The sequence below is a fragment of the Corvus hawaiiensis genome, chromosome 15 (assembly GCF_020740725.1).
Source record: "Corvus hawaiiensis isolate bCorHaw1 chromosome 15, bCorHaw1.pri.cur, whole genome shotgun sequence".
Classification (NCBI taxonomy): domain Eukaryota; kingdom Metazoa; phylum Chordata; class Aves; order Passeriformes; family Corvidae; genus Corvus; species Corvus hawaiiensis.
This window is the reverse complement of record NC_063227.1, coordinates 19,363,085-19,378,936: the sequence shown is the minus strand read 5'-3', so window position 1 is coordinate 19,378,936 and position 15,852 is coordinate 19,363,085. Positions and strand designations below refer to the sequence as shown.

The window sequence follows — 15,852 nt, the reverse complement described above, 5'->3', positions numbered from 1 at the left end:
GGGGTCGCATCCCCTGTGTGGGGAGAGCTGGGGGGCTCAGCACCCTCGGGCCGCGGCGGGGACAGGCGGGGACGGCGGCGGAGCGCAGCGCGGAGCAGCAGTGGGCTCTCGTGGTGGAGGGACCCAACTGCAGAGCGCGGACACCGCCGGGGCTGCGCCTTCCCCGGCCCGGGAGCTGCAGGAGCCCGCAAGGAACCAGCCAGGGAACGCGTGGGGTGGGGAAGGAGGAGCAGCCCCGGCCAGGCTGGCGCGGGTGGCCCGTGGAGGTCACCCTCGGCCAGAGTCACCTGCTTGGGTTTACGGAGAAGGTGGGCTCAGGGAGAGCCAGACACCCCCGAGAGAAGGTCCCCCCCACCTCTTGCAGAGCTCTGTGCCTGGTGTGAGAGGGGGAATCACGTCCTTCCTCCTGAGAAAGGGCCCCAGGAGCCTCCCAGGTCCCTGCAGGCGGCTGGGGAAGGTTCTGGGCTCCCTTGTGCAGCGGCGCCTGCACCCAGCTCCTCACACACCTCATGCTCAGGGAGGGATTGCTGTCCTGCTGAAAAGGGAGTGACTCTTCTAGGGGAGCAAAGGCTGTCTTTGAAGGGCTGAAAATTCATAGAATCACAGAATTTCCAGAGTTGGGACCCCCAAGGATCATCCAGCCCAGCTCCTGGCCCTGCACAGACACCCCAACAACCCCACCCTGGGCATCCCGGGCAGCGCTGTCCAAACGCTCCTGGAGCTCTGGCAGCCTCGGGCCGTGCCCATTCCCCAGGGAACCCGCTCCAGCTGCGGGATAAACCTCACAATCCGTGGGGAATGGTGAGAAGCAGCCGTGCCTGTGCTTGCTCCATCTCTGTTTGCAGCCTTTCTGAGGTGGAGCTGAGCCTGGAGGAGCCCATCCCTCCTCAGGGTCCATCCTGTGTCCATGGCCTCGGTGTCCTGACCCTCAGACACCATTTCTCACCCCACAGAGCAGCTGTAGAGCAAAGATGAGACCAAATAAGCCCTGAGCACTCCAGTGAGGCCCAACTTTGGTTGGGCACCAGTGGTGCTCATTTTGAACTCTTCTCCTTTTGATGTTTTCTTTGAATCACAGAACCACAGAACGATTTGGGTTGAAAGGGGCCTTAGAGCTCATCCAGTGCCAGCCCTGCCACGGGCAGGGACACCTCCCACTGTCCCAGGCTGCTCCCAGCCCCAATGTCCAGCCTGGCCTTGGGCACTGCCAGGGATCCAGGGGCAGCCCCAGCTGCTCTGGGCACCCTGTGCCAGGGCCTGCCCACCCTCCCAGGGAACAATTCCTGCCCAAGATCCCATCCAGCCCTGCCCTCTGGCACTGGGAAGCCATTCCCTGTGTCCTGTCCCTCCATGCCTTGTCCCCAGTCCCTCTCCAGCTCTCCTGGAGCCCCTTTAGGCCCTGCAAGGGGTTCTGAGCTCTCCCTGGAGCCTTCTCCTCTCCAGGTGAGCACCCCCAGCTCTCCCAGCCTGTCTTCATCAGAGAGAATTATTGGATTTGAAGAAGTCTCTTCCCTCTCACTTGAAGCTGCCCTCAGCTCCCTGCTGTGTCACGGCACAGCTCCTGCTCCCAGGCCAGCACCGTGTCAGCCCAAAATGACAAAGTTTGAAGATCTCCAGCTGTGCCATGGAGCTGGAAATAGCCTGGTGGTGCTGCTCTCTGCCCTGTGATGGACAGGGAGAGCGGTGCCTCCAGCACGGCTCTGCACCCCTGGGAGCTCGGGGTGTGCCCATGTCCTGCTCTGGATCCTGGGGAGCAGCTGAGCTGCAGAGGAGCCAGGTTTGCACTCCTGGAAATGGCATTTCCAGCTGCTCTGGGCACCGACAGCACCAGGCAGGAGCTGAAGGAAGCACTGCACGCAGTGAAGGGAGGAAGCACCGCAGTAACTGAATGTGGCTGAGGCTCTTTCTGAGCTTTAAATGAAAGGGTTCAGGTGCAGCCTAAACCTTGGCGGGGGAATTTTGTGTTCACAGGCATCACATCGTCCATGGAGGTCCTGAAGCACGCTGGGAGCCGCCGGGGTGTGAACAGGAAACAGGAGGAGACACATTTTGTTTTTAGCACCAGATCTCATTTCCCTGCCTGTGCTTCTGGCAAGTCTCAGCTCAACCCCGTTTTTCTTTCCTATTTTCTTGCAGCACTACTTTGTCCATCTCCCTCCCCGGCACTGGTTTGCAGCTCAGCGATGCTTGTGCAGCATCCTCCTGCCAGCTGGGAATGTTCTGATGGCTGGGAGTCACAGGCCTGGCCTGTGGGGATTTATTCCTGAAGAATCATAAATAATTCATGCAGGAGCTCCTCCAGCTCCTCCTGGGCAGGCCAGACCTGTCACCAGTGCTGGGATCTGTACAGCCTGGCTGGGGACAGTGCTCAGGCGGTCACAGCCCGGTGACAGTGGCTTCTTCTCCCAGCCCTTCCCTGAGAAAACTGGTGCTCAAAATCCCACCTGTCTTGGGGAGAAAAAAAAGTGGTTTGGAGGTTTGGAATCCTCCCAGCTGAGGGGTGGGGACGGCAGCAAGCGGGGTCTGGCAGGTGCGTGCTGGTGTGGGGGGAATTCACCTCCTGCGGTGTCAGCGGTGGGCTAAACACGGGGCACTCGGGGACATTGGCTTGTTCTGCAGTGGGAGGTGATGGGAGAAGGAAATCCCACGCAGGGCTCCTCGGGGAACCCCCCCAGCCCCGGGATATCACATTTATTTCCTTTCCCTTGTGATGTTCCAGCGCGGTTCTTCTGTCCCGCTCCACCCCTGGAAAGGAAAAGCATTAAAAAGACGCGAGGCGGAGGGATAACCTTCCCAGCAGAAGGAAGTGGCCTTCCCACCTCCCCTCCCAAAATCGGGGCACGGGCTGAGAGACATCCGGCTCTCCGCCCGCAGCTCCGCGGGCAGCAGGAGCGAGCGGGAGGGAACGGGAGCGAGCGGGAGCATCCCTCCGGGAGAGCCCCGGGCTGCGCGGGAGGAAGCGCGAGCACAAAGCAGGGAAATGACTTGGCAAAGGTCACCTGGAGCTGGGGCCGAGCCCAGGAATAGCACCGGGGCTCCGGCCACCCCCCGCGGCACCGTGCCGAGCGGTGGCACCGGCCCAGCTGAGGGGACGGCTCGTGGCACTGGGGTGGAGTTGATTTTGTTGCTCTTTGGGGCATCAAAATTCACCAAGACAAAGCAAAGTGATGACAGCAGCGATGCAGGAGCCTCACCTGGGATGGGAATAGGCTGGGGGTACAGCGGGTGCCCATCAAGGCTGGAAAAGCAGGGGGATGGGGCGAGGTGGGCACAGGACACCAAAGGAGGCTGCCTGGAAGGTGTGGGGACACAAAGGTGACGTGGCTGGTGGGGCTCCAACCACACCTTGAGGATGCTCCACAACGGCCAAGGAAAATTCCACACGACCTTCCCTGTCTGGAATGCCTCCAGTCACCTCGAGAGCAAAGTAAACCCAGCCCGGGCTCCGGGGGCTCTGCAGGCTCAGGAGGAATACATGGAACAGCTTTAGGCTGTGTGTGCACAGCTGGCCAGCTGTGGTGATACCGGTGCAACAGCTGGGCAGCCTGAAGGTGGGGGCTGGGGGCTGAATTGAGGCGGTGCAGGAATGACGGGGGCTGAATTGAGGCGGTGCAGGAATGACGCCAGGGTCATCAGTGCTGAGCCAAGCTGGGATGGAGAGCGTGCCGAGACAGGGAGCGGCCGGGGCAGACGGATGCAGGGATGGGGAGAGGCCGGAACGGACACAGGTCGTGTCTGCCAGCGCCTCCCGCCTTCCCCCGTGCCCTCCCGGCCGTGTTTGATGTGGCCACGCTCCCGCTGATTCACCAGCTCGTTTTGGTGCGGCCAGCTGGAATTGGTGACATCATCAAAAGCTTTGTGCTGGGAAAGGTGACTTGGGCACATCGCCCTCCAAAGGCAGAGCAAGGAGCAGGGATTGCCCTTGGATTTAGGCAAAATGGGAATAAGTCAAAGCCTGAGATGTAACAGTGGGGGAACAAGGCTTTGAGTCAAGGCAGGAGCAGGAGTCCATCACCTCTTCCTGAAGCATAAGAGGTTTGTGGCGGGTCAGGGAGTGCAAGAATCACACCTTGTGGGCAGCGTGCTCTGCAGGTGACAGCAGTGACGGTCCCTGCAGGGTGGCAGCGGAGGGCACTTCCACACCCTGTCGCAGCTGGGCCCGTGCCGCCCCACGAGCCGCCACCCCGCCCCGGCATTGTACCAGCCCGGTCCTCCCTTTTCCTGTAGGTGGGGTTTCCATAGGATGTCGGCCGGTCCATCCCCAGCCCGGCCAGCCGGCCGGTGGCTGCTCCCGGGACGGTCCCTCCGCTCCGGGCTGTCGCAGCCCGGGGAGCACCCGGCTGCCGCGCCGTCCCCGGTGATGGCAGCGCGGGGGACAAAGGCCAGCCCTGCTCGTGATTTCCCCTCTTTTCCAAGCGCTGGCTGGCGCCCACGGCTCTCGGAGATGGGAGAGGATGCCGAGGCCCTGCGGTGGCCGTGAGGACTCTCCGGGGATGCGGTGGCCGGCGGGACAGCCCATGGCAGCGCGGCGGGGCCGCGGGGGCTCGGCCAGCGGCGTGTTCGGGCTGAGCCGCTCGGCGCTGCAGCTGCCGGCGCTGTGGTGGTGGTACCTGTTCCTGAGCGCCGATGCCCAGGAGGTGGCCACGTTCACGGTGCAGTACCGGGTGCTGGAGGAGGTGCCCCCGGGCACTGTCATAGGGAGCCTGGCCGAGCACTTCGAGGGCGGCGAGAGCGGAGAGGCGGCGGAGACGTTCCAGCTGATGGAGACGCCCGGGAGGTTCCCGCTGCACGTGGGCAGCGGGGATGGGGTGCTCAGCACGGCCGGGCGGGTGGACAGGGAGCAGCTGTGCCGGCACAGTGATCCCTGCTGGGTGTCCTTCGACGTGCTGGCCGCCCAGAACCCGGCCCTGATCCACGTGGAGGTTCAGGTGATGGATGTCAACGACAACGCGCCGCGGTTCCCCACGCCCGAGCTGGAGCTGGAGATCTCGGAGAGCGCATCCCTGCGGACACGGATTCCGCTGGATCGAGCCCTGGATGCTGATGCTGGCCCCAACGCCCGCTGCACCTACGCCCTCTCCCCCAGTGAGCACTTCGCTCTGGATGTCGTCTCCAGCTCCGATGGGACGAGGCACGCGGAGCTCGTCGTGGTGAAGGAGGTGGACCGGGAGCTGCACTCCTCCTTCGACCTCGTGCTGACGGCCACTGATCACGGGGAGCCACCAAGATCAGGTACTGCTTTGATTAAAGTCATTGTCCTCGACTCCAACGACAACAGCCCCGTGTTCGCAGAGAGCTCCCTGACGGTGGAGGTTCGGGAGGACGCCCTGCCCGGGACCCTCCTCGTGACGGTCACGGCCACCGACCCTGACCAGGGTCCCAACGGGGAGATCGAGTACAGCCTGAGCAGGCACGCGCCCCCCGAGGTGCTGAGCACCTTCAGCATCGACGCTCGCACGGGCAGCGTCCTCCTGAGGCTCCCTCTGGACTACGAGGAGACCCACGCCTACGAGCTGGATGTGCAAGCGCGGGACCTGGGTGCCAACCCCATCCCGGCACACTGCAAGGTCCTGGTCAAGGTCCTGGACGTCAATGACAATGCTCCCGACGTCCACGTCACCTGGGCCGCGCGGGTGCCCGTGCTCTCCGAGGCCCTCCCCAAGGACAGCTTTGTGGCCCTGGTGACAGCCAGCGACCCCGACTCGGGAAGCAACGGGCAAGTGCTCTGCTCCCTCAGCCAAGGGCACGAGCACTTCAGGCTGAAGAGGACCAACAGCCACAGCTTTGCGCTGCTGACCAACGCCTCGCTGGACCGCGAGCGGCGCGCTGAGTACAACCTGACGCTGGTGGTGCGGGACATGGGGGACCTGTCCCTGGCCGTGCTGAAGCACCTCACCATCTGCATCAGCGACGTCAACGACAACGCCCCAGCCTTCGAGAAGGCCGCCTACGAGGCTGCTGTTGCCGAGAACAGCGAAGCACCTGCCTTCCTGCTCACCGTCCGTGCCACCGACCCCGACCTGGGCTTCAACGGGAAGGTCACCTACAGGATCCTGGACCCCTCTGCTTTGGGGCTGGTCTCAGTCGACCCCACCACTGGGGACGTTTTTGCCCTCCAAGCTTTTGATTACGAGCAGGTGAGGAGCCTGGAGTTCCTGGTGACCGCGGAGGACGGAGGGCATCCCAAGCTGGCATCCGACATCTCCATCAGGCTGGCTGTGCTCGACCAGAACGACAACGCTCCCATCATCACCACGCCAGCGCTGGTGGGAGGGGTGGCCACGCTGTCTGTCCTGGTCAGTGCGGACACTGGGTGCTGCTGGGTGGTCCCTGGGAATGGGAGCACCCAGGGAGCGGCAGCAGTGACCAATTCCACACTGGTGTCATGCCCTGGCAGTCCCCTCCTCTTCACCATCGTGGCCAGGGATGTGGACTCCGGCATCAACGGGGCTCTCCGGTATGATCTGGTGGGTGGGGATGATGCCGGGCTCTTCATCCTGGACCCCCTCCTGGGGCAGGTGTCCCTCAACACCAGCAATGCCAGCAGCCTGGCTGGCAGCCGGCGGGAGCTGCTGGTGCGGGTGAGTGACCAGGGGGACACCCCCCTGCACACCCTGGCCCGGCTCCGCTTGCTTTTCCGGCACCACGGGGCCTTCTCCAAGATGTCAGCCCGGGATCCCGGCTGGCCGAGCCTCTCCGTGGTGGTGGTGATCTGCCTGGCCGCTCTCCTGGGCGGGTGCCTGCTGCTGCTGGCGCTGACCCTGTCCCTGCGCAAGAAGGACAAGAAGGACGGCATGGCCTACAACTGCCGGGAGGCGGAGGATGCCCGCAGGCAGCAGCAGCTCAAGAAGCCGCACAGGCAGATCCAGAAGGCCGATATCCACCTGGTCCCGCTGCTCCGGGGCCGCCCCCGGGAGCCCGAGCCCCCCCGGCCCTGCCAGGAGGAGCAGCCTGGCACAGCCACCCCCGCGGCCGGGGGGTCTCCACAGCCTCCGCTCCACCTCACCCCCACTCTCTACAGGACCCTGAGAAATCAGAGGACACAAAAAGACTCAGAGGAGCAGCAGGGCACCTTCGACCTGCCCATCCTGCAGCGCCGGCCCTGCCAGCCCCACAGACCCAAACACTTGGTGAAGGAGCCCGGGAGCCCCCCGGAGGCACCGCTGCACGGCAAGAGCTTGGTGAAGCCACCCATGGGAGAGCCCCAGGTGCCACCCGAGCAGCCCGTGGGTGCGGGGGGAGCCGGGCAGCCCCAGCCCCACCAGCAGATCCTCAGGAGCCTGGTCCGGCTGTCGCTGGTGGCCCTGGCGGAACAGAGCCCGACCGGGGAGTTCGCGATGGAGTCACCCCCAGTGCAGGTAGGAGCTGCCCCGGGCGTGTGGACACCCCCAATCCTTCCCTGCCCGGGCCTTGCCCACCCTGGGGGGGTGGGAATGTGCACCCTGATGGTCTTCGGTTGGTCTCTTCCCCCAGACTGGGCAGCGATGCCTCAATGGGCTGGGTAGGATGAACAACCCTCCCCGCCCGGCAGGGTCACCCCAGCAGGACACTCGGGAGCGGGGCTGTCACGGCGAGAAGGGACAATCCCGTGGGCAGGGAACAGCGGGAGGGGTGCGGGGGGAGCTCGGGGCCAGGTGGGCTGCCTAGGGCTTGTTTTTCCCCCGGTGTGGGGATGCTGAGCCATCTGCAGGAGGAGGAAACGCTATAAAAAGGCCGGGGGGGGGGGGGGGCTCGGAGGGACGTCCTGGCAGGAAGCAGCTTGAGTGGCCAGCCCGGGGCTCAACAGGCTTTTCCTGCCTTGCAGCAAATCTCCCAGCTGCTCTCCCTGCTGCACCAGGGCCAGTTCCAGCCCAAAACAAACTACAGGGGAAACAAGTACACGGCCAAGAACGGCAGCAGGTAAGGCTGGCTCCCAGCACTTCCCTCCCCACGCCCCCTTCCCCTGCTCCAGTCCCACCAGTCCAAAACCTCCGAGGGCAGGAGACACCAGGGCAGAGACACAAGGGAAAGGCTCATCCCCTGGGGTTGGAGGTTGTCTCTTCAGGGGATGGGTCTGCTCCTCTGGTCCTGGCTCCCAGTGGTATCCAGCTGCTGGGGCACCTTTGGCAGGTCCCTCCATACTCACCTGAGCTCCTCCATGGCCATGAACCATCATCCTTTGCCAAGAACTCTGACAGTTTTGGGTGCGCAGGAGCACGCAGTGGGCCAGCTCTGGTGGCAGCAGCACAAGGATGAGTGTTCTCATGGCTCTGGGCAATTCCTTAGTGCCTGTCAACATGAGTTTGGGACACCTGACCCTGTGCCAGGGGGCAAAGGAGTGAGGAACTGCAGCAGGGCTGGAAACACCGAGATATCCCAGCTGTGTGCCAAAGATATCCCCAAACTTGATGGTGTTCCCATTAAATGATGCTGCTGACCTCTGGGTGCCCACTCCTGAGGATGCCAAGGCTTCATCCCTGCTTTGCCATGTCCCCCTGTCCCCACCTGCCCAGGCCAGGGGCAGACACAGCTTTCTCCACCTTCCTCACCTGCAGCTGTGGAGGATGGAGGGGGAGGGAGAGCAGCTCCAGGGCTTCTGGGGCAGGGCTGGGCTGTGGTGCTCCTCACCTGGAATGCTGGAGGGAAGCTCCTCTGAATTCATGGGGAGGAGCCAGCAGGTCCCTGTTTGCTCAGGATGTGCCCCTGGATCCCTGGAAATGTCCCAGGCCAGGTTGGATAGGGCTTGGAGCAGCCTGGGACAGTGGAAGGTGTCCCTGCCCATGGCAGGGGTGGGATGAGATGGGCTTTAAGGTCCCTTCCAGCCCTTCTGTGGTTCTGTGATCTTGCTGCAGAAGGATAAAAACCCTCTCAGGCAGGAAGTGTGGAGCAAAACCGCAAAACTCACTAACTCAGGGGCACTCAAAGGTGCCTTTGGTTCTCAGAGTGATGCATGGGGAGGGTGCCCACAGCCCCTGTCCGGGGCATTTTGGGGGGATAGAGACCCTTCCAAGGGCTCATTGGGGCAGGGCTGTGCTGGGAGCTGGAGTGACCTGGGTGTTGTGACCCCCTGGCAGGGCTGCAGGGCTGGACACGGGGCTGGACACAGGGCTGGACACGGGGCTGGACACGGGGCTGGACACTGACTGCCTGAGCACCAAGGACAGCGGGCACGGCGAGAGCGAGGCCGGGGACCGCGACTGCGACAGCGCCTTCGAGCTCTCGGTGCAGCAGCTCGTGGGAGAGGAGCTGGAGACCCTCCTGGAGCCCCAGGCAGGTGAGGTGACCTCGCTACGGGCACAGGGTGGGGCTGGGGGGGCTCCAGCAGCGGGATCTCCTCAGGTAACACACCCTAACCCCAGCCAGGAGGTGCAGCTGGCTGGAGGGGCACGTGGCACCTCCTGCAGTGGCTCTGGCAGGGGCAGGGCTTGGGGCAGCACGTCTGGACCATCCCAGGCTTTTGGGACCAGGCAAAGGGACTTGCTGAGCTTCACGTTGGAATTTTCCACGTGTTTATGGCTGCTCTTCCCTGCCATGGATGTGTCTGCTGTGGTTTAGGGTTTAGCGATGTGTGAGCTTGACCTCTGTCGTTGCTGAGGGGTGAGGTCCAGTTTCACACTGCAGCTGGGGACCTGCTTCCCACGCTGGCCTGAGCCCTCCCTTCATGGTGTCCTGGTCCATGCAGAGTGAGAAAGGTGGACACTTGTCCCTGTCAAGCCCCTCAGGGTGTTATGTACCCTCAGAGCCCCTCTGGGCTCCTCCTTCCTCTTCATCTCCGGTGACCAACTTAATTTTAGTGTATCTTTTTTGAGATGTGTGACCAGAATTGTGTGCAGTGTTTAGGGTCCACTGGGGATACAAGGAGGTTTTCTGGTTTGTTCCTCATTCCTGTCCTGGCCAAGCTCCACGCTGAGCTCTGTTTGTGGTGACTCCCAAATCCCTCCTCTGCGTGGAGGGAGAGCCATCAACACATGACAGGTTGCTGTTCCCTGGGACAATTATCTGACAGTTGGTGACACAGGAATTCACCAGCCACGTTTTGCTCATGGCACTCAGCATTATCAGGTCCTTCAGCAGGCCTCTGCTTTTGGGTGTTTTAGTGGAGTCAACACCAACATTGTCCCCTTTCCGTGTCATTTATCACTGTGTTGAGCAGATACTCTGGGACTCCACTAATGACCTCCCTTGGTGGAGAAGATTAATTATTCCTACCCTCACTTCCCAGCTTTTAACACATATTAGTCCCTGCAGAACCTGGCTGTAAATTCAGGCACAGCTCAGGTCCCCTGCAAGCCTGGCTGGTGCTGTTCCACCAGCTCAGGTGACCTCTGCCATCACAGAACTGAATCCTGGAATGGTTTGAGCTGGAAGGGACCTTAAAGCCCATCCAGTGCCACCCCTGCCATGGGCAGGGACACCTCCCACTGTCCCAGACTGCTCCCAGCCCCAATGTCCAGCCTGGCCTTGGGCACTGCCAGGGATCCAGGGGCAGCCACAGCTGCTCTGGGCACCCTGTGCCAGGGCCTGCCCACCCTCCCAGGGAGGAATTCCTTCCCAAACTGTCCAGCCCTGTCTGTCAGTGGGAAGCCATTCCCCCTCATCCTTCACTTCAGGCCCTTGTCCAAAGTCATGCAGGACTCTCCATCCAGCCCTTCCAAATTTCCAGAACACAATTCCCCATCTGACAATGTCAGGTGGTTCCTTTGGGAGCAGCAGTTCCGTGGCTCTCTCTGCTAAGCCTTGCACAGAAGGATTTCTCTGACTGCCTGTGCTGGATTCACCTTCACTTAAAAACTCCTGTCACCATTTCCACCTCCCCTCCCTCTGATCCCGCATTCATTTGAAGCAGTAGTTAATGAACAGCAGCTAATAAACCAGGCAATTTCATATCTGAGTTCCTCTGGCACTCCGGGGTGAATGCCATCTGGGCCTGACATTTTCTACATGTTCCTTTTATTGATTTGTTCTAAAAATCTCCTCTCCTGGCATTTCAATTTGAAAGAGTTGGGCTGACTCATGTCCTGTAGCAGAAATTTCATTGTGGAGCCTCTGTGCTCGTCCACAGTCAAGAGAAACTCATTGAGCTTTGCTGCTGGGGTGGTTTGAATTCCAGAGCTGGGCTTTTTTGGTGCTCTTCCTTAAGGACAATACCTGCTGCTTCTCCCCCTTTGCCTTCCTGCTCTTTTATTCCAGTAAGGAGCAAACAAAGGAAAGGCTGAGACCTAAAAGCTTCCTTGGATTCCAAGGTCCTGCAGCCAGGAGCAGGGAGCAGCCAGGAGCCCAGCTCCATCCCAGGTGCACTGGCATGCCCTGATGCCAGGAAAGGAACTGGTGGACCTGCCCAGCAGCTCTGCCTGGATCCAGTCCTGCCAGGACTGGACCTGTCTACTCCAGGGAGCATCCTGGAAAATCTGGGCTATGGTGAGGCTGATCCATGAAGTGCCATCTCCCGTGATTCTTGGATCTAACAGGAAAAAGCCCCTTTGGCCAAAGTCCTGGAGTTCCATAGAATCATTAGGGCTGGAAAAGCCCTCTCAGAGCATTGTCCCCTGCACTGCCAGGTCCACCACTGGCCGTGTCCCCAGTGCCACATCCCCATTCCCGGGATGATGATTCCGCCACTTCCCTGGGCAGCCTGTTCCGTGCCAGCAGGGAATGCTGAGGCTGTGGCTGGGTGGGCTCCTGCTGGCCGTGCCCAAAGAGGCTGCTCTGTTCTAGGGATGCCAAACCTTCCCCAGGAGCCCAGACCTTCCCGCAAAGGCGGCCGAGCGCAGCCGCCGGAGCTGCCGGGCTCCTTCCTCCTCTCCCAAACACAAACAGAGCCGTGGACTTGCATCCTGACAGGGAGGAAGGAAGCACTGCTGGTGCTCAGGAGGATCCTAACAGCTGGCTGAGGCTGGCTGGGCCTTTGTGCTGCTCCCAACGGAGGGACTGCAGTCCCAGGCAGCTCTGGGATTGTTGATGCTGCGGGATGAACTCCCAGCACCGTCTGTCAGCGCCGATCCCCCACCAGCCCAGCGCAGCACTCCCAGCAGCAGATGAGAGATAGAACTTTATGGATGATAAAAACAACCCCTGCTCCCCAAACACCATTAAAACAAGGCAGTAAAGAGTTATTGGTCAAATTAAACATACATAATTATGAGGTTTCATGGCCACGGGACTGTCAGCCTGGCTCTCCCTGCAGAGAGCAGACCAGTTGTGCCCTGCTCCAGAGATGAGGCAGCCAAGTACTCAGGGAATGAAGTGGCTTCTTGCAGGCCGGGGAGGAGAACGCTGCATGTTTTACAGCAAAACCTGCAGCACACTCGGGTGATGTCTCCAGGAACAGTCACTGCGACTCAAACACTGAGACTGCAGAGAGAAACCCTGCATGTGAAGCAACACAGAAGAATTTTGGGGCTCCAGCTGAAACAAAAATCTGAGGGCTGTACCTGCCCTTCTCTCCTGACCAGGCTGGAGTCCCAGCTCTTGTCCCCAGCCCATGCCAGGACAGTTGTTTTCCAGGGGAAAGGCCAACTTGCTGGGTGGGCTGAGGAAGGAGCCGTGCCTCAGTCACTGACTGCGGATCCCATGTCCCAGCTGTGGCAGGGTGTTATTGATGACCCTCTGGAACCAGCAGGGTAAGAGCACTGCAATGGGGACCCTCCTTTCAGATACCGTGTCTTGTGTCAGAGCCACACAATTGTTACAGGGACACCAGCCCTTGCTACCCTGCCACTGCTGGGTTTTGTTACCAGGGAGCTTTTGCTGCTCCCAAAACCTTTCCCAAACCCGGTGGTCGCTCCAAACCCCCCCGAGCTTCTGGGATGTGCTTTGGGAAGGAACAATGAGGGGCTGGAATGCAGCCTCTGTGTACCACAGCACGGACTCTTGTTTACCAGCTACCTCAAAAAACAAGAATCCCTGTTTCCCTTCCTGCTGTCTGACGGGGAAGCTATTCCAGGCTCCCTCTGCTATGGGGTCCTTCCTTTATTTTCCAGGAGATGTTTATTCGTGGACAGTTATAATCACTTCTTCTCTTGCCAACACTATTTTAAGCATAAAGATTTCCTCTGCTGGTGCTTATCTCCTCAAAATAATGACAGGTTGCAGTCAGATCCCTGGAGAGCACTCGCTTCCTTAGGAGCAGCCCCCCCCCACCTCTTGGGGTCTCCATTGTGTCAGCCTGGATCACTCCTGGTTTCATCTCCAGAGTTTTCCCTGCTGGTGTCATTTCAGCTCCCGCTCCTGCAGATGGATCATCTGATTTGTGTGTAATTCCCCCAGTCACACCCAGTAACAATCCACCCTGGCTGTGCCTCCCTGCCAGCAGGGAATACCCCAACCAATCCTCTGTGTGATTCCAGTCGCCCATTTTGGGCCACAATCAAATTACTGGTGCACTAACGAGCCTGCCCCAGCCCCCAGCCCAGGCTCCCCCTGCTCCTCAGCTGTTTCCAATCGAGGAACAACTACTTTAGAGCTCAATTGTTCGGTCCCAGTCTCCAACCACCCAGCTGTGCATTTTATAATCCAGAATTTCATTCTGGTATTATTGTTTTCACAATAACCCATTTCTTTTCGGTCTCAATCTGCCTCTTTAACAGCACATTCCCACCCTGGAGTGACCCTGAAGGGAAGTCCACTATCTTTGTGTCCAACACTTCCCTCTGGAAAGCTTTTCATTGTCTGCTCCCCTTCAGCCAGTCCTAAACCCTCCCTCTCTCAGGCTTTGCTAACAATATAGTGAAGTGCCAACTGGGACTGCAACAAATGAGAATGAACAGTGATTCTAATGGTTATTTTATTAAAACAAACCAAACCAAAACCCCCAATAGTTTCAAACCAGTTCTATTGTGTTTGGCTTTGTTAACCTGCTGGTTTGCGTGGTGTCACTGGTGACCTGTTACAATCACTGCTCTCAGCTGATTTTAGATATTTTCATTTATCAATATTTTTATTGATTTATTCCCCTCCCCCCCCCTTCTCTGCTGCGCTGTCCCTCCCCAGAGCTGGCCCTCAAGAGGCTGACAGCTGCAGACCCAGCGTGGGTGGCCCGGCTGTCCCTGCCCCTCACCAGCAGCTACAAGGACAACGTCTTCTCCCCCGACTCGCCGCGCTCCCCCGAGGACGAGGAAGCTGCGAGGCAGGAGAAACCAAGGACCTTTGAGACCTTTGGCAAAGGTGCTGGGGCTGACCCCAGTGGCACTGGGACCAGGCTGGCCAGCACGTTCCTGTCGGAGATGAGCACCCTGTTTGAGATGATCCTGTCCCAGAAGGTGCAGGTGCACAGCGAGACGGGCGCGGGGCTCCTGCGGCAGCTGTCGGCCCGCGGGCAGAGCCTCGGCCTGGGGGACACTGCCCCAGGGCTGTAGCAGCTCGGTGGCTGAGGCAGGGAGAGAACAGTCAGAGATCTGGGGTGCCCAAGGTCGCCCCCAGCTCCAGCAGGGTCACTGTAGGACCGTGTCTAGACAGGTGTATTTCCTCCTTTGCCTCGCCCCATTGAGTTTCTCCACGACTGATTTCACCTTGTTTAGCTCCCCTCCGCCTGCCCGTCCTTGCCTTCCTCCTCTCCCACCCTGCTCTTGCAGTGCTCTCCCAGTGCTCTCCCAGCTTCCCATCCCACCCAGCAGCGGGAGGGCCCTTTCCTCCCAGGACAGGCCCAGGGAGGGGGTTGTGAGAACAACCACAGCACAGTGAGATACATCCATGTGATCACAGACTGTGAAAGTACCTGTCACGGACACTGCTGCAGCTAGACCCCAGGGTATCAGTTATTTAAATAAAACTGGTTTTTTCTAACACTACCCTCTCTGTCAGCAGCGTAGCTGACACAATCTATGTGCAGAAAGCTGCCTGAAGTGGCAGCTGGGGAAGGGGAGATGTGCCTGTCTCCCACTGGTCCTTCCAGCTTCTGTGGTTCTGCCACTGTGAACTTGGCACTTTGTAGAACCCCCCAAAATCAGCCCTGGCATCTCTCCTACAGCTGCTCCAAGTGCCCACCATTTCCTTCTCCATAAGGACTGGATGTGGCACTCAGTGCTCTGGGCTGGGTGACAAGGTAGGGATCAATCACAGGTTGGACTTGAGGATCTCAGAGGTCTTTTCCAACCTCAATGATTCCATTCTATTCTGTTCTCTCCTTTGAGGCCATTGGGTTTTGGAGCACAGTCCTTATCCAAAAGCAGACACCAGATGGCTGGAGTCTGCCACAGGTAACCTGGGAAAAGGGAAGCGTGAAAACACTGTTTTGAAATATTCAGTCACAAGTTTCACCCTTTTTATGGGTTTTCACTTTGATCCGTCTGTCTGGGAGCTGTAAGACAGTTTTGGGATAACAGCACGGGTGGGAAAACGAGGATACTGGTGGCAAAGGAGGAGACACACAGGTGTTTGTGCCTCTGCACTCCTGGAGAAGGGAAGGGCAGTGGTGACCCACAGGCTCATGCAGCAGTGTGGGGATGGCAGGTGAGGGCTTCTGGGCTCTCCTGGACCATCTCAAGTGTCCTACTCCTGTTCTTTTCCATGGACCTGGAGGTGACAGTTCCCAGCTTTAGCTGTGTACACACCTGAGCCACAGCACCAGACAACCACACAGGTAATTTAAAGTGGAGTAAATGAGAAAGTTACCCCTTTCTGTTGCTCTTGGGACCCAGTGACAAGAGCAATAGAGTGAGATTTCCCCAGGTGGACTTTTTAATATCCAAAATGTTCTGTTTTATTTGGAGTCTTCAAAATGCTTGTACCGATGAGCCCAGGTCTGGCATCCATCCACAGATGGGTTTGGCCTGGCCTGCTTGTGCTGCTGCTCTGTTAACACAAATCTCTTGCTGGTTTGTTTTACAAACAAAACGAGTTCTTGCACCAAAACAATGTCAGGGAGCCAAATTCTAA

The 15,852-nt window shown here is 59.4% G+C and overlaps 1 protein-coding gene across 1 annotated transcript; it reads left to right on the top strand.

Moving 5' to 3' along the window:
* The first annotated feature begins 4,110 nt into the window (after positions 1-4,110).
* PCDH12 (protocadherin 12) lies at positions 4,111-14,765 on the top strand. The gene is made up of 4 exons (XM_048319829.1): positions 4,111-7,358; positions 7,805-7,899; positions 9,054-9,253; positions 13,969-14,765. Exons 1-4 carry the CDS (start codon positions 4,455-4,457, stop codon positions 14,331-14,333), a joined length of 3,564 nt encoding a protein of 1,187 aa, XP_048175786.1. The 5' UTR covers positions 4,111-4,454; the 3' UTR covers positions 14,334-14,765.
* Positions 14,766-15,852: the final 1,087 nt, after the last annotated feature.